Source organism: Rhinatrema bivittatum, chromosome 9, assembly GCF_901001135.1.
Source record: "Rhinatrema bivittatum chromosome 9, aRhiBiv1.1, whole genome shotgun sequence".
In the NCBI taxonomy this organism is placed as follows: domain Eukaryota; kingdom Metazoa; phylum Chordata; class Amphibia; order Gymnophiona; family Rhinatrematidae; genus Rhinatrema; species Rhinatrema bivittatum.
The window spans coordinates 185,194,246-185,212,158 of record NC_042623.1 but is presented as its reverse complement, the minus strand read 5'-3'; the positions used below and the strand labels follow the sequence as shown (position 1 = coordinate 185,212,158).

At 45.0% G+C, this 17,913-nt stretch overlaps 1 protein-coding gene across 3 annotated transcripts in view; it reads right to left on the bottom strand.

The window, feature by feature from the left end:
- Positions 1 to 3,032: 3,032 nt before the first annotated feature.
- CHRND (cholinergic receptor nicotinic delta subunit) overlaps positions 3,033 to 17,913 on the bottom strand; it is a 106,552-nt gene continuing 91,671 nt past the window's right edge. For 2 of the 3 annotated variants that reach the window (XM_029615669.1, XM_029615670.1), the window contains exons 7-11: positions 13,976 to 14,087; positions 10,179 to 10,293; positions 8,066 to 8,276; positions 6,917 to 7,035; positions 5,949 to 6,131 (exon numbers count right to left, since the gene is read on the bottom strand). In XM_029615669.1, coding sequence (XP_029471529.1) covers positions 5,949 to 6,131; positions 6,917 to 7,035; positions 8,066 to 8,276; positions 10,179 to 10,293; positions 13,976 to 14,087 — 740 coding nt within the window. Of the gene's footprint in view, positions 6,132 to 6,916; positions 7,036 to 8,065; positions 8,277 to 10,178; positions 10,294 to 13,975; positions 14,088 to 17,913 lie in introns of all 3 variants that reach the window. The other variant, XM_029615668.1, reaches the window with a different exon arrangement.

Here is a 17,913-nt window from a genome sequence, read left to right as displayed (position 1 = left end):
TGGGGGAGGAGCAGCACTTAAAATCAGCTGGGCTGCAGGAGCGGAGGCAGAGACTGAAGTCTGCACGCTCCTAAACTCTCTCAGAGGCTACAAAAAGTAAGGTAGAGAACTTTTCTCCCTTTATTATTTATATTCTCCTTTTTTTTTTTAAACAAGACAGGGAAAGATCCCAGCAGGCAGCCTTAGAAAAGATTCAGCCCAGTGAAGGGAGAAATTTATAGGAGGGAGAGAGAGAGAGAAAGAAAGAAAGAAAGAAAGAGAGAGAGCTACTGAACAAGGGGAGTGACTGACCCCACCAATATCCATCCCTGCAGCCGAGGACCAGCGGGAATAGGGAGCCTAGGCTATATAAAACAAGGGGCAGAGCCCCCCCTAGGCCCCTGCAAGAGCAAGGAGACAGGAACTGTCTCCTGTGGAAGCAAAACACAAAGTTCATACAAGCTTTTTTTTTTTTTTTTTTTTAAATCAATAAAGAGTAAATACTTGCTTGATCCAGACAGCGTGAGAAGAAAAAGTATAAAGAATCCCCAAAGGGACAGAGAATAAGGTAAACAGGGAACCACAGGGTGAGCTGTTCCACCTGCTGGAGACAAATACTGAAGGGCTACAGGGTAGACTCTGTCCTCATATAGGATACCCTTTCAGTTTTAGTCTGTCTCCACCCGCTGGAAAGGAGGCTCAACCCATGGTCTGGACTGATCCGGGTACGTACAGGGAATAGCTTATTACAAAAATGTAATTCTCGATGCAAAAAAACTATTCTTTAGCTCAAAAATTGAAAACTTTGCAAACAACCCAAGAACACTAACATAGTAAAAAATCTGACTAATGATAAAACAGAGGCGCCCCAAACCCCACATGAGAATAAATGTAACGAAATAGCACACTATTTCTCAGACAAAATCACAAGCCTTAAAATGAAGATTCCGATCTCAACTAAACAAGAAATTAAGATGCACAAAAGTGACACAATGGTCCACATTTGACAAGGTATCCCAGATCGAAGTGGAATCCATGCTAAAAAATTTGAATCCAGCCCCACAAAATCTCTCATGCGAAGTTATCAATGCAAAGTTTATTCTTTGTTTTTTGGTTCTATGTAAGCTCTCATGCGAAGTTATTTTGTTCCACTGTAAACCGGTTTGATTTGTATTCTTTACAAGAAGATCGGTATATAAAAGTTAAAAATAAATAAATAAATAAAATCGACACCATTCCCACCATGGACATAAAAAAACTAGCTGATATAACTTCCCACACAATAGCCAAAATAATTAACCTATCCCTGAGCAAAGGATTAATGCCAGACTTACTTAAAGGTGCAATAAATACTGAAGAAAAAAAACAGTGATCCAAATGTCTTAAGAAACTACAGACCTGTTTCAAACCTACCCATGCTTGCTAAATTAATAGAAAAAACGGTGCAAAAACAACTAGCTGAACATCTAGACAACAATAGCATACTTTACCCCTCACAACATGGCTTCAGAAAACATTATAGCACCGAAACATTACTAACCTCGCTAAAAGATAATGTACTATGAGGATTTGACAGCGGAAAACACTACATTATGATATTATTAGATCTGTCAGCAGCATTTGACACAGTAAACCATAACATGCTACTAAAAAGGCTAGAAGAAATAGGACTGCAAAACAAAACAATTGAATGGTTCAGATCATACCTTAACAATAGATTTTTTCAAGTACAGTTAAACTCTATATCAGACAAAATCAAGCTTAAAACAGGGGTACCCCAGGGTTCAGCACTATCGGCGACACTATAACATTTACATGCTGCCTCTATGCCACCTCTTGGCAGGACTAGGTATCATACATTACATATACGCTGATGACATCCAACTAATTTTACCAGTAGATGAAACAATTGAAAAAACATTAAACCTTGCAATGATATACCTAGATATAATAAAACAACTACTAAACCAAATGGAGCTAGTAATTAACATCGAAAAAACAGAATTTATACACCTTGAACGAAAAAACATTGAATTAATTCAGAACCCCATCAAATTTAAAAATGATCAGAAAGTGGAGCTAGCTGAGAAAGCTCGAAACCTAGGAGTAATAATTGACACAGAACTCAACCTTAAGCAACACATATCCTTGAAAGTTAGAGAAGGCTACGCCAAACTAATGGTCCTCAGAAGACTAAAACCCTTATTAACCCAAGCACACTTCCAAACAGTTCTGCAAGCACTTATATTCGCTAGCACAGACTACTGTAACACACTATTCCTGGGATTCCCGTATTCAACATTAAGATCACTACAAATCTTACAGAACTCTGCTGCCAGAATACTTACTGGAAAAAGCAAAAGAGATCACATCACTCAAACACTTGCCGAATTACACTGGCTGCCAATTGAACAAAGAGTGCAATTTAAAACACTATGCACAATTCACAAACTAATTAATGATGAGAAAGCTGATTGGCTAAACACAGCACTACGATTACATGTCCCCCAGAGAAATCTCAGATCAGCCAATAAAGCTCTACTAACCATCCCCTCTGTAAAGACAGCAAAACTGACCCAAGTAAGAGAGAGCACACTATCCTTAGCTGGTCCAATATTATGGAACACAATGCCACTTGAAATAAGATTAATGAGAGATTTAAAACTCTTCAAAAAGAGTTTAAAAACATGGCTTTTCAAAAAAGCTTTTCACAGTGAGAACGGAGAATAAGAAGAACAAAAGAACATTTACACACAGCATAAAGTCACCCAAGAGCATAATTGCTTATTTTATTATTTTTCTCATAATTAAATGTTAATATAAGAAAATTACAGTATAAAGTATAATACTTGTATGGTTATTTTATTAATCATATAAATGGAAAAAATCCAAACCACTTACCATATAACTTATATTATTGAAACATGTAACAGAAAAATTTATTGGCACTTTTTTAGACAAATTTTAAACCAAACTGAATTCTACGTGCCTATTTGTAAACTGTTGTGATGGTGCATCGCTAAACGACGGTATAGAAAAGTTTTTAAATAAAGAAAGAAAGAAAGAAAGAAAGAAAGAAAGAAAGAAAGTTGTCTAGCTGTAATGGGATACATAATGCAGCTTTCATATATTCATATGAGCTTTGTTCTCTGTCTAAATAAATGCACTCAAGACTTTTGTTTAAGGTTTAATTAATTTGATATACTGCCTCATCATATAAAATCAAAGTGGTTTTCAATAAAATATAACAAAAACATACATTATGAAATATAACACTCTCTGTATATAAACAAAAGCAATAAAATGCATAAGTAAAATACTGTTGACTATAAGTAGTTTGGATCTATCATATTACAGGGACAGGGCTTAACTGGTGGGGGAACCTGCAAGGGGGGGTGGGGAGGTGTTCTGCTCAAGCCCCTCCCCTTCAGGAAGCCTGCAAGAAAGAGATGGAGAGAGGGTGAGAGCCTGGAGTGGAGAACAACCACTCCCCCCGCCCCGGATCCACCCCCTTCCCTCCTGTTCTTCTCCATCCCCTCCTCTTCTAACAGGAGGGAGGAGGAGAAGTGGTGATAATGAAGCAAATGCATCAGAGCAAAAAAAGAAAATGACACAGAGTTGAACTGGTACAAATCTGTAACTTATCAGCAACAGTGCCACTTATCAAGGCATCAGCCCTGGCTTTGATGAGCACTACAGTTCACAAGTTTCAATCCCATTTTGTGTCTGTTACCCAGGACTTCATTTCTGATGGACCTAAGGAGACTGTGGTGGTTTTACAAACAAGGCCGACAAGACCCGGCCGTGTAATTCAGTTATGACTCCCCCCACCCCACGGAAACAGACCAGTAGTAGTGATGTAAATCAGTTCCGGCTCTCTGCAGAAACAGAGCAGAGCTGGGGGTAGCAGGATCATTTCTGACTCCCCCCCGACCCCAGAGAAAGCAGAAGAGGGAATGTTTCATCGGCTTATCCCAAGTTGAGAACAGATGCATGGCCTTGATTTTTATGCATTTTCCTGGCTCGACTGACAGGTCATGAGAAAGAATGAGAACGGGTGAAGAGACAGGAGGTGAATGCCTGTCAGCCCCATTGCTTCTGCTGCTACTGGGTCTACTCGCACACGGATAGATAGATAGATAGAGATATATGTGTATATGGAAGGGTTCACACTCAGCCCCCTCCTCCTCCCCTCTGCTTCACCCTCCCACTTCCTTTTTGTCTACAAACTAAGCCCTGCTTAAGGGATAATAGCTGAAGTGATACAACAGCGTCAGCAAAATGTTCATTTTTAAGCAAAGCAAGAATTTTTGAAAAAATAGCAGAAAATCCCCAAAATGTCAGTTTCCAGGATTTCCTTGACAAGCATACAACTGTCATGATACCAGCAAGATGCAAGTTATGTCTAGGGAGGTCAGTTTTCAGCAGGATCTAGCCAGGTGACTATTGTCCCCCACCTATGGTAAAATGGCTGTCCCAGGGTGGAGATGGTTAAGGGGGGGAGGCAGGATGGAGATCTGATTTGCAGATTTACACAGCCAGCTCACAGATATTGCAGTGCAAGGTCCATGGGTACAAAAGTTTCCCTTTAAAAACTAACTAGCAGGTACAAAGGGTCAAAAATGCCCATGGACCTTGCACCTGCACAGGTTTCTCAAATATTGATGACTGGAATCAGCGACAGACTATTTACTAGGCCTGGCAAAAGTCCTAATTGCAGCACCGATTACTTTCTTATAAGCAATAAGAAGACTGATGAGTCCTAGCAGAAATGCAGGCAGTCATGTAGCAAAGTCTGTCTGGCAGGCCATGCAGGGGACCTACGAGGCCAGATATTCAGGCAACAGCTTTATGGTTTGACATAGGTGTCAACTACTTTGGTAAATTCAGATGCTTATCTACCCAAGACATTCAATACCAAGGAAGGAGAGAGCAAAAGCTGCCTTGGATAAGGACAACATCCTACAGGCCATCACATTGTAAGGCTGGCAGCTGGGAGATATCCTTAGTGTGGACAGATGGATGGACGGGCTGATTGGTCTTTTTCTGCCATCATGTATTATGTCACTATGATAACCTTTAACTCATTAACTACTATTTTTGCTTGTGCTGTTTGTAGAAAGGTGTAACATCCCATCACTAAGCTCAGCAGGGTGACCAGCAATATGCACGCCCTGCACCCCCTCCGAAGGTCCAGTAAATCTCCTGAACCCTGCAAAAAAACAAGGCGCATTCTGTGGATGACTTAATCGTAATACATAGAGCGCACTAAGGACCCTTGCTTTTTTTTCTTTGTCCGACATGCAAAACAAGTCTTATCCCGTATACCTCGCCATGGTCCCGAGAGCCCTGGACAACAGCTCACCATCATTCTTCCCCTCAGCCTGGAGGATGGAAGAAATGAATACAGTTCCCGCCCACGTTAGACTCAGCTTCCAAAACAGCCATCGCTAAGGGTAAGACGGCTTAGGATCAGGACAGGATAACGGCTGGAAATGAGGTGCAGCTATGCACCAAAACACAGCCAGGGAAAGCATTCTCTGCTTCCAATTGTTGGAGCCTTCTCTAGATTTTGGAGTCTAAAATGCATTTTCTCTACAACTCGTTCAGCCTTTTGCTGTTCCTCACTGTCCACTTTTCATCAGCACTTTCTCCAGTCCCTTTCCTTTCCTGGCGATAAGCAGGCCAAATAATTCACTTGTTCCCAACACAAATAAAATATAAATACAACAGAACTTAAAGAAAAAAATCCAGTTTTGAAGAGACGTTTTTACGTTTAGTGCTGTCCAGGCAGAAAAGGGCAGGCCACGCTGGCAAGCTGGAAAAAAGAACAGTTTTACAAAAGACAAAATACAAGTTAATGACTTCATATGGCTACCGTAGGTGGCTAAGGAACACGTGCTTTGCATATGGCAGAGGAAGGGGCTGTGCAGAAAATTATGTGGGGATTCCTCGGTCGTTTGGGAGCCCTAGAGATAGCGCTTATGCTCCTCTTTGTAGTCAAAGGGGTCCCCAGCAAATGGCAGAGGAGGGGGGTGGTTGTAACTGCCCTGAAGGAAGATCCACATGGTTCCCAGAATCATCACAGGGGTCACCAGAAACAGGCAGAGGCGATCAACCGTCCTTGCCACTCGATTCCAGTTATCCTTCTCCTGGAAGTGAGAGAGAGAGAGAGAGGATGTGAGAATAGAGGAAGGGAAAAAGTGGAAGAGAGATGCAGGGAGATGAGAGAACGTAAAACAGTGAGAGAAGGTGAAGGAAAGAAAAAAAAGACCATGAAGGGAAAATAAAGCGAAAGACTAAAAAGTGAAGAGGAAGAACAGGATCTTTAGACTGGCACAAGTCTCCTCCTCTACAGAGCAGGCTTGCAGCAATCTTTTTTATTTGTATTTTTTATAGCTGTTGCTTTAAGTACCACACTGGAATGTATTGATGTAAACCTGACCCCAGTGTCCTGGAGACTGAGGGCCAGATTTTAGAAGGGTTTATGCGCGTAACCAGGTTTACGTGCGCCGGGCCTATTTTCAAAAGCCCCGGGACGCGTCTAAGTCCCGGGGCTTGCAAAAAAGGGGTGGGGTTAGGCTCCCAGCACAGCGGCCAAAGATAAAGGGGAATTGGACTCAGACAGAAACCAACAGGGCCCTGACTTTGACAGTTTGGGAAAATAAGTATGGGGGGTAACTGCAAGTCAAATGCCACCCCCTGATGATAACTTTGTGGGGAGACCTGTATGGCACGGCTGGGCCGACTGAATGGACCATTTGGTCCTTTTCTGCCATCATTTCTACGTTTCACAGGGATCCCAAGGTCTGCGGCACACAAGTCACTCCTTCAGGAACCATGGGTTCTTGTGCTGCCCAGGCTTTAAAAGTATGCAGATTTCCTTCAATTGCCACAGAGATGCACTGCAGGGAGAAGACCTATAACCCCTGCAAACCTCGCTGTAGTTGTTTTTGTCTCTCATGTGCTTAACGATGAAATTGGTTCCATCTATGGCAGGCTTAATCTCATTGTACAGCAGCTCTTGGATGTCATCATGGTTGTGGGGGTTCATTCCTGTTTAGGGAAACAGAAGAGAGAGTCATGTTTTGCACCATTGATCAGAGCAGGCTGGATGAATGGATGGATGGACGAGCAGGCTCTGGAAATTATTGTCAGAACAGTCTCACATATGGGTTTCAGGAGGGCACCAATCATACACCTGCTTGTTAGTCAGAGGAAGGTGCGACCCTCCTAGCTTCCTAGTCACATGTTCAGTGAACACTGGGGGGGGGGGGGGGGGGGGAAGGAAAATGTATAAAATGAGAATAAATCTAACCTTTCCCTGACTCCTAGGCCCTCCCTTCTGCTGGGGGAGGGGGAATTTTCAGAAGTCATTTGCACAGCTAAAAGTATGCAGAGGGATCAATGAATATTCTTTTGGCCAGGTAAAAAGTAAGCAGGCCTAGGGAGCATGTTTAGGTTGGGGGGCCGGGAAATAATGCACAGAGATGACAAATCTGCGCCTGTTATTTTCAGGGGAAAACACAGACCCACAAATGTCTGCAGGCCCTTTTTCCACGAGCAACTTTCAAGAGCAAAGCATGCTCGCACTTTCCCTCTCTGAACTGCTGCTTGGATTTTGCATCTCTGCAGTAGGGATATGGATTTGTTGGGGGATTTTTTTTTAATCCATTTATCTCGTGTGCGCGCACCTCACAAATGGAAGGTACACGCACAAAACTGCTGGTATGCATGCATGTGGGTGCCTACCCGAATGCGCGCACGCAGTTTTGTGCGTGTACCTTCCAATCGCGAGATATGTGCACATAGCTGAAGCGAATAGCCCAATGAATGCACATCCCTACGATGCAGGTCCTCATAAAAATTGCTCCATTAAGGACTAACCTATTACATATGGGATCCGAGAGCAGTCATTAGATTTGAATGCTGAGTCAAAAAATATCTTTTTAAAATTAGACACACAAAACAAGGCATTTTCACGCCAGGCTGAATTTTTCTCTCAGTCGGAGAATAAATTGCACATTGCCCCGACTGAATGGAAACCAAGGTTCTTGATCATGTAGAACGAAACTCATTTCCGTACGTGCGGGTGTTACCCTACTGGCCAGCCCATGGCGCTCAGACTGCTTCTCGAACATGAGCTCGCTGCGGGACTTCACCGACAAGTATTCCTCCGCCTTGATGATGTAGCCCACAGAACTGCTGCGGCGTAACAAGACGCCGTCCCAGGGTTCCGGCTCACTCTCGGCTGGCTGTGACATGCGCAGAATACGAGGCAGCTTGCATAAGAACAACTAGGAACATTGGAGGAGGAAAAAGTTGTTTGTGCAGGAGACATAAGAAAAGTAATAGAATAAAAAGTCAATGAGATCCTGAACAGGGAAATTGTGTCCCTGGAAAATAAAAGTTACAGCCGAGGCGTAGTGGGAAAAGGGCAGTGCCTACACACTAATACAGTAGGTATCCAAAACTGACTGTTATATAGTATATTTTCAACAGGCAATCTTTCTTGATAAATTTTTGAAACCTTATGTTAAACAAATGCGGTCTTATGTCCAGTACACTACTCAAGTTTTGAATAAAATTCAGGACATTTCTTTCATTTCTGATGATACTATTTTGGTTACTATAGATGTTATATCCTTATATACCAATGTATCACATAAAGTAGCAATGGATACAATTTCCAACATATTTCTGTCCAATGCACATGCACACCGAGTTCCTGTGAACTTTATTTTGTCAATAGATAGGTTAGTCCTGCAACATAACTTTTTAAAATTTGAGGGCAATTTCTATTTACAAATCCATGGGATTGCGATGGGGGGTCATTTGTGGCACCCTCACAATAGCCAACCTAGGTATGGATGCACTGGAGTGACGTTTCATTTATTCATCACCGTATTTTTCACACATAACATTCTGGGTCAGATATATTGACAATTTGTTGTTTTTGTGGGATTCCAATGAAGAACCTTTAAAATATTTTTTTGATTTGTGACCCATATTTAAAATTTTCAATCAATTCAAGTTTGGTTGAAATTTCTTTTTTGGACATATTCATTTTGAAAAAAAGATCATGTTTTAGAAACTACGGTATTCCACAAACTGATAGACAGGAACAATTTACTTATCTACCACAGATTTCACCCCCGAGCCTTTAAAGATGGTCTCCCCGTAGGTCAATTTTTCGCAACCAAAGAATTTGTTTAACTTTACCTGAATTTAAGATACAGGCATATATTCTAGTGAAGTGATTTTTTGAGAGAGGATATCCATTCTCTGGAGTGCGAGCAGCATATAAAAGGGCGTTATATTCCCCTCGCCCTTCATTGTTACAATATCATAATAAGGATCAGCCATCACAAACAGTTTGTGTTTTGCAGTATTCTGTGAAATCTACTTTCATAGCTCGCAGTAGCAAACAACAACACTGGCATGTCCTTCAATTTCATAATGTGTTTGCGGAGGAACCATCAATTTCATATGAGGGGCTCTAGCAAAAAAAGATCATGTGGTTCCTGTGTCACTTCAATCAGTTACAGATAATAACGAACTGTTACGACATCATGGCTATCGTCCCTGTGGGGAACTTGTAACATATGTGTAAACACAATGGAAGGTACAGCTTGGCAGCATCCGATTAAAAAAAAAAAAAAAAAGATATACAAAAAAAATGTTTTAATTATAACTGTGAATCACACAGTGTAGTTTATTTGCTACAATGTCCTTGTCCCCAGTTATGTGTTGGACGCACTAAGAGGCCTGTCAGAGTTTGGCTGAGAGAACGTCACAGCCAATTAAATACCCAAAAGCCGGATGCACCTATAGTTATAAGCACTGTCTACAATTTAAACATGATTCTGAATAACTTCGTTGGACTGTGCTAGACACAGTACTCGCCTCCCACAGAGGAAGGGACATCAAAAGTGAAGACATTATCTGACAGACCGCTTGAATATTTGTATTCTATCTACTTTCTACTACTTGAGCACAATAAGAGGTGCTTTACCCAGATAAAAGTGACCAATGTCTTCGGAGAATCATAAAAGAGCCACAAAGCAGGTGATCCTGTGACTTATTACCAGCTAACTGCCAAGCAGAAGAAAGAGCCAGAGCTACAGAATGAGGTCCTGTCTTATGCGGGCAGCATCAGCCTCTTTTCCAACACCACACTCACCTCTGCTTAAACCTACCTCTTTGAGCCACACCGACATTGTGTGAGTGCTGGGGGTCCGGAAGTGAATGTTCAACACGACGACGCAGCTCACAACCACCACGGTGACCAGCACCATGATAAACATTAAGTACCTGCAGGACCAGAGGACAGTGCTTAGCTGTGGGGCCTTCTACATATTTACTGGTTATTTGTTGACTGGGATAAAATACTAAAGGCTTTTTTTTCCCCCCCATTCTGTGTCGATGGGATAAAAGCTTAGTAAATCAGGCCCCAAATGTTTTTTAAAAAAAAATCTTTCCCCATGCAATTTTGCAGTTAAGTGTTCTGCTAGGGGAGGCAAAGAAAGGAAAATTGGTTCTTACCTGCTAATTTTCGTTCCTGTAGTACTACGGATCAGTCCAGACCGCTGGGTTGTGTCTCCCTTCCAGCAGAGGGAGTCAGAGAAAAAACTGAAAAGGCACCCCCTCTTAACCTGGTGTGCCACCTGCGATCCCTCAGTATACACGATATCAAAGCAGAATAACCAATAAATTATTAGGAGACTAGTTAATCCAATATCAAAACGCCCGACTCAGGCCGAGTTTCGCCCCCACATAGGGGCTGCCTCAGGGGCTACAATAAACAAATAACGCATACATCTTAAAAAGAGACAAACATAAATAAAAAACCAAATCATATAGACAATTGTATGGTAACAAATGGATTAGAACATGTAAAATGGAACATATAAATTGACCGTATAAATTGAACATATATAATAAGAAATGTAACTTGCAATAGGAACAAGGGCATGTCATTATATAAAAGAATGGATGATTTTAACTGTGTGAGAAATATCTTTCATACGTATGAAGATTATCTTGTGTCAATGAGTTTTTCAAAAAGGCTGTGCACTGTATAGAAAATATAATTGAAAATAACACACATTGCCAACTGGATTGAATAATACAATTGTGACTGTAAAATAACTCGCCTGTGTTTCAATGTAAAAAAAATGATGAATCAAACGTGAATAAAGGAAAGGCTCTCACAATCTAAAAAAACTTAATAGCCAAACAATAAAAAACAAACACACGACTGGTTAAACAGGGAATGGACATGTTGTAAAAAAATGTGGGAAATACAAGTGCGGATGACATTAATATAAAGGTGAGCAAAAAATTAAAAATAAAATAAATTAATTAATTAAACGACCTTGCAGATTGCGGACGGTCCTTGGGCAGATGATGTACCGTATTTTCACCCAGTGACTTAATGATCTGGTCCAGATCCTCCCCGAAAAGAAATTTACCCTTAAAGGGAAGAGATCCCAGGCTGGACTTGGAAGAGGAATCAGCCGACCAGTTTCGGAGCCAGAAAAGACGTCTTGCTGATACCACGGACACCATGGATCTTGCCAGTACGCGGAGTAGGTCATATAGAGCATCTGCTCCGTAGGCAATGACAGCCTCCAGGCGGTCAGCCTGGCTTGCTTCCTCCGGAGGCAGGTCTTGAGAAGTGAGGAGTTGCTGAACCCAGCGGAGTCCCACTCTCTGCGCTAATGAACTACAAATGGCAGCGCGGATTCCCAAGGCCGAAACCTCGAACACCCTTTTGAGATAGACTTCCAGTTTCCTGTCCTGTAGATCCCGCAGGGCCGTGCCACCCGTAACTGGGATAGTTGTCCGCTTTGTGACTGCTGACACCGCGGAGTCCACCTTTGGAACCTTAAGAAGCTCCAGGAAATCCTCGGGAAGGGGATATAGCTTTTCCACTGCTCTACTGACCTTAAGCGAGGCCTCAGGAGTGTCCCATTCCCTGGCCGATAGATGTAGGAAGGTGGGATGGGTAGGAAAGGCCCTGGACAGAGGGCGTAGGCCCGCTAGGACTGGATCCCCCTTCTTACTCGAAGAGGGGTGGGAGGCACCAGCGGATCAGGGGGGGGGGGGGCTCGATGTCCAGCTCCTGTAGAATGTGAGGGATGAGTGCGTCCAACTCGTCCTTCTTGAAGATCCTGAGTACCCTCGGGTCATCACCTTCCATCTGTGCGGCAAGGAGGGGATCATCCTGATGGGGGGAGGAGAATCCCCCCCTGATCCGGAGGCGATCCTGCCCCTCCCGCCGGTGGGAGGACGAAACGCACCCCGGAAGTCCCAAGGGTGGCCCCTGGTTCCCCCCCCCCCGCTGAGTCCTGGATCCCCGAAAGAGCATCCGCTAGCCTGGGAACTTTGGGTGGCAGGGGTTCCGCCATGGGCTCCATAGCCTGGCCCAGCCATTGCAAATATGCATGAGCAAGATAAAATCCGCAGAAAAGGTAGGGGGGCTCGCGGGGGGGGGGGGGGCATAGGAGAGTCTCCTGACTGTCCCTGGGGACTCAGTGGTGGAACCGGAGTCAAAAAATCCTCCCTGTCTTCTCCTGATGGCTCCTGCCTGTGATTCTCCGATTCCAAGATGGCCACCGTTCCCGCTCGAAGCGGCAACAGGGCCGGCCTCTGCTCCCTTGGGCGTGTTGAATCGCGCAAAAAGAAATGTCCCGGCGGCTGAGAGGTGTCCTCCCCACCAGGGAGGTACCTTGTACACAAGCCCTCGCGGGATAACCGCGGGATTCCCGGCTCCACAACAGCTCCCCTCCCCCCCCCTCGGCATGCTCGGGGGGGGGGGGGGGGGGGTGTTGGAACCGCTGCACCTCCGACCCTGTCAGTGGCAGCAGAGGAATGGAACTACTCTGCTGCAGCAGCCCTGGGGAATGCGCATCTCGGGGCCGCGGGTCGGGTCGCGGCGAGGGAGGGGAGAGGTTGAAACCTCCAACATCCACCTCCCCAACCACGTACCTGGGGAGAAAACTGTAAAAAAGTAAATAAAAATTCACAAGAAATTCCAACAGAGAACTTACCCCCGGAGACAGAATGAGAGAGAGAGATAGAGGGGGAGAGGAGACAAGACAGAACTGCCTGCAAGCCAATAGAAAACTCTCTAACCCTCCAACTTTTTTTTTTTTTTTTTTAACTTGATCCAACCTAAGAAAAAAGCCAAATAATAGAAGTAGAAAAGAGGAGGTGGTGTCCTCAAAACAGGGGAAGCCAAGATTCCTCTACTATCTGCTGGAGTCAGAAAGATACTGAGGACTCACAGAGGGTGCACTGGTTGATATGTCAGCACCCTCCGAAGCCTTGTCTGACTCCATCTGCTGGACGGGGGACATAACCCACTGTCCGGACTGATCCTGGTACGTACAGGGAACATTACTTTATCCTCTGGCTGTGGGCAGCAAAGATGTTCTAAAGTGAGGGAAGTGCATGGTCTGAGGTGTGAAGAATATACACAGTACCAGAGCCTATTGTGACTTAAGTAAGTGAAAGAGAACCTGCCTGCTTCCAAGATAGTACAGGCTCTATATGACATGTTAGGTGCTCTGTTAAGGCACTGGGTTATTTTAATTTGTAATGCAGCATCTCCTACAAATCCCTCAAAATTCCTGGGGAAAAAAAGACAATAGCAAGAATGAAGTACTTCTAGATAACTTAACCTATCCCAATCATACCCAACTCATGAGCCCCCTGTGGCCTACAAATGAGTTTGAATACAGGATACCTGTACTTGTAGCTATTGTGTCTGCAAGCTTCTTTCAGGCCACAGGGTCTGACTGCAGTCTGTATCATAAAGACCCCATTTTGGATCTCCTGATGAAATACTGTTCAGGGGCACAGCTTCTTTGATAGAATAAAGTAAATGTATGCAACCAGACCTAAGACCTCTCTTTCAGCAAGGTTTTGCTGCATCCACATTTAAACTGGCTGCATCTCCTCTTCAGCTAGAGCACTAGGACGGACTTACTTGCCAATGAGAGGGACAGCCAGGGAAGTCGCTGGCAGACGCTGGGAAATCAGCAATAGGAAAACAGCCTGCGCCAGCAGGACAGATATCGACAGAGACATCTTCTCCCCGCCTGAGGAAATAAGGATATGTGCAATGTCAGTAACATTTCACTCCAAGCCTGACTGGAAAGTTGATCACCAATTCCCCTCTGTCACTCACTCCAGTGGCACGATTTAAGAAGGTCCTGCACTGCCTCTGAAACTCGGGAGGCTGAGCTTTCTTTGTAAGGAGCTGTGCGGTTTAGGTTCTGTTGATGCGTTTGCACAGTACACTGAAGTTCAGTCCAGGTCATAATTATTGGCAGAGCCCCTGTCCAATATGAGCTCTTATGCTGCATAACCCGGTGCAGATTACATCTCAGAAATACTCTCGGACAGTCCTTTGGATTCTGTCTGACACTTTTTAGCGTACCTTGTAGTCTGGTCCTTTTGGTTCTGATAGAAGAAAGTTCATGTAAGTCAGTGATTCTTGAATCCAGTCCTCAAAACTCCCAACCAGATTGGTATTGGGGCAATCCACAATGAATATTCATGTGACATACTGGCATACACTTGCTTACTTGGCATATTTTGGTTACCCTGAAACTCTCCCTTTTTGGGATTCTTGAGGAATAGATTAAAGAACCATTGCTGAGTTGTTTTTGATGCCTAGAAAAGTGAAAGGGGGTGGGGGTGTTATATTATTATTATCATCTTAGGACTGGCACTTTTCTCTTGCTCCTTGGGTCTTTCAAGTCAATTAGAAAAGGAAAATTGGTTCTTACCTTCTAATTTTCGTTCCTGTAGTACCAAGGATCAGTCCAGACCGCTGGGTTGTGTCTCCCTTCCAGCAGGTGGAGTCAGAGAAAAAAAGCTGAAAGGCACCCCCTCTTAACTTGGTGTGCCACCTGCGATCCTTCAGTATTATCGATACCATAGCAGAAGAAAAAATTAGAGGATAAAACCCCCAAAATTAATAACCAATGGCTACATCAAATTTGCACAGTCAAAAAACCGTAAAACCGCCAAAAACCGGAGAATCGCAGAACATATGTACAAGAAAGGACACTTCCATACGCCACGCAAATGGCTATCACTGTAAAGAATTCTGCAGATTGAAAATCACAATACGTAACCGACTCTCCAAAAAACCCAAGGGCGGGCGTCTGGACTGATCCTTGGTACTACAGGAATGAAAATTAGCAGGTAAAAACCAATTTTCCTTTCCCTGTACGTACCAGGATCAGTCCAGACCGCTGGGATGTACCCAAGCTGCCCTAAATGGGGTGGGACCTGGAGAGTCCAGCGTGCAGAATACCGCTGCCAAAGCAGTCAACATCCGGAGCGCGAACGTCCACCCAGTAATGCTTAGCAAAGGTATGCAACGATTTCCAAGTGGCTGCTCTACAGATCTCCTGTGGCGAGAAAAATTGACTCTCCGCCTGAGATCTGGTGGAATGCGCCTTCAAACTGTCCGGAATGGCGCGGCCCATACAGACTAAGTGGAGGTAATGGCCTCCTTTAACCACCTAGCAACAGTAACTTTGGACGCCTTTTGGCCCTTCTTAGGACCACTCCATAAGACAAACAAAAGATCCGACAAACGAAAAGTGTTGGTCACCTCCAGATAACGAAGAAGGACCCGCTGGACATCCAATTTATGCAGATCCCTATCCATAGGAGAACAAGGATCCAAATTTGGAAATGCAGGCAACTCTACCGTCTGATTCAAATGAAAACCTGACACTACCTTCGGTAAGAAAGAGGGCACAGTCTGTAGAGAAACCCCGGAATCCGAAATACGGAGATATGGCTCTCGACACGACAAAGCTTGACGCTCCGAGACCCGCCTTGCAGAGGTGATCACCACCAGAAAAACCGTCTTGAGAGTCAGGTCCTTCAACGTGGCCCGCTTGAGAGGCTCAAATGGAAGACCACATAAGCCACAGAGAACCAAATTTAAACTCCACAAAGGGCAAACCTTTCTGACCGGAGGATTCAAGTGTTTAGCCCCCTTCAAAAAACGGGACACATCTGGATGAGCTGCCCGGGAAAAAACAGTCAACCTTGCCCCGCAGACACCCCAGGGCCGCGACCTGCACCCGGAGAGAACTGCAAGCCAATCCTTTCTTTAGGCCTTCTTGCAAAAAGGCCAGAATCTGAGCCACCGAGGCCCAACGCGGGAACACATGCAACCCGCAGCACCAGGAGTCGAACACCCGCCAGACCTGAACACAGGCTAGTGACGTAGAAGACTTCCTCACTTGTAGGAGGGTAGATATAACTGAATCAGAATATCCCCTCTTTCTCAACTGTCTCCTCTCATAAGCCAGGCCGCTAGACAAAAGCGATCCGCTTGATCGAAAAATACTGGACCTTGCTGAAGAAGATTCAGGAGATGGTTGAGACGAATTGGACCGTCGATTGCCACGTTGATCAGATCTGCAAACCACGGCCGCCAGTGCCATTCCGGAGCCACAAGAATGACTGACCCTGCGTGAGCCTCTATCTGACGCAAGACCTTGCCCACTAGTGGCCAGGGGGGAAACACGTATAACAGAACATTGCGAGGCCATGGAAGGACGAGGGCATCCACCCCTTCTGACCCGTGATCTCTCCGACGACCGAAAAAACGGGCCGCCTTTGCATTCTTCTGAGTCGCCATCAAGTCTAGGTGAGGAACACCCCAGCGGCGAGTGAGGATCTGGAAGGCTGCACCTGACAGCTCCCACTCGCCGGGATCCAGATACTGACGACTGAGAAAATCCGCCTGAACATTGTCTATCCTGGCTATGTGGGAGGCCACCAGCCGGACCAGATGGCGCTCTGCCCATGCCATGAGGCAGTCAGCCTCCAAGGCCACTAGCCGACTCTTGGTTCCTCCCTGACGGTTGATGTAGGCTACGGTTGTCGCATTGTCCGACAATATCTGTACCGACCGCTGACGGACCAGAGGGAGAAAAGCACGTAATGCAAGGCACACTGCCCTGGTCTCCAACCGATTGATGGACCATGTCGCCTGATAAATCGTCCATTGGCCCTGAGTGGCGCTTGATTGGCAGACCGCTCCCCAGCTTGAGAGGCTGGCATCTGTCATCATGATCACCCACTATGGTTCCTCCAGGTCCATTCCCCGTTGCAAGTGGGTCAGAATCAACCACCAATCGAGACTGGACCTGGTGGGTTCCAGGAGGGACAACCGCCCCGGGTTTCAACGAGAAAGCAACGCCCTCTGCAAAGGTTTCATATGCGCAAACGCCCAGGGAACCAACTCCAGAGTAGATGCCATGGAACCAAGTACTTGCAAATAATCCCACACTAGGGGAAGAGGTAAGGACAAGAGCCAACGTATTTGCGCCCATAACTTGAGCATCCTTTCTTGGGTGAGGAAGACCTTGCCTACCGAAATCTCGAACCGAGTGCCTAAGAAATTCAGAACCTGAGAAAGGACCAACTGGCTCTTGGCAAAGTTGACCACCCAACCAAGAGATTGGAGGCGAAGCAAAACTGTTTGGACCGCCATCCGACAGAGGTGGTCTGATTTCGCCCGTATGAGCTAGTCATCCAGGTAGGGGTTGACTAAGATCCCCTCCTGCCTGAGGGCTGCTGCAACCACCACCATCACCTTGGTGAATACTCACGGAGCCTTCGCCAACCCAAATGGGAGCGCTTGGAACTGATAATGTTCTCCCAAAACCATGAACCGGAGGAATCTCTGATGACGCTTGCGGATCCCTATGTGAAGATATGCCTGTTAGGTCCAAAGAGGCCAAAAATTCTCCTGAGTTGACGGCCGCAATGACCGAGTGGAGAGTCTCCATGCGGAACCGTGGAAACCAAAGAACTCGGTTGACCTGTTTCAGGTTCATGATCGGGCAAAATGTTCCCTCCTTCTTTGGGACCACAAAATAGATGGAG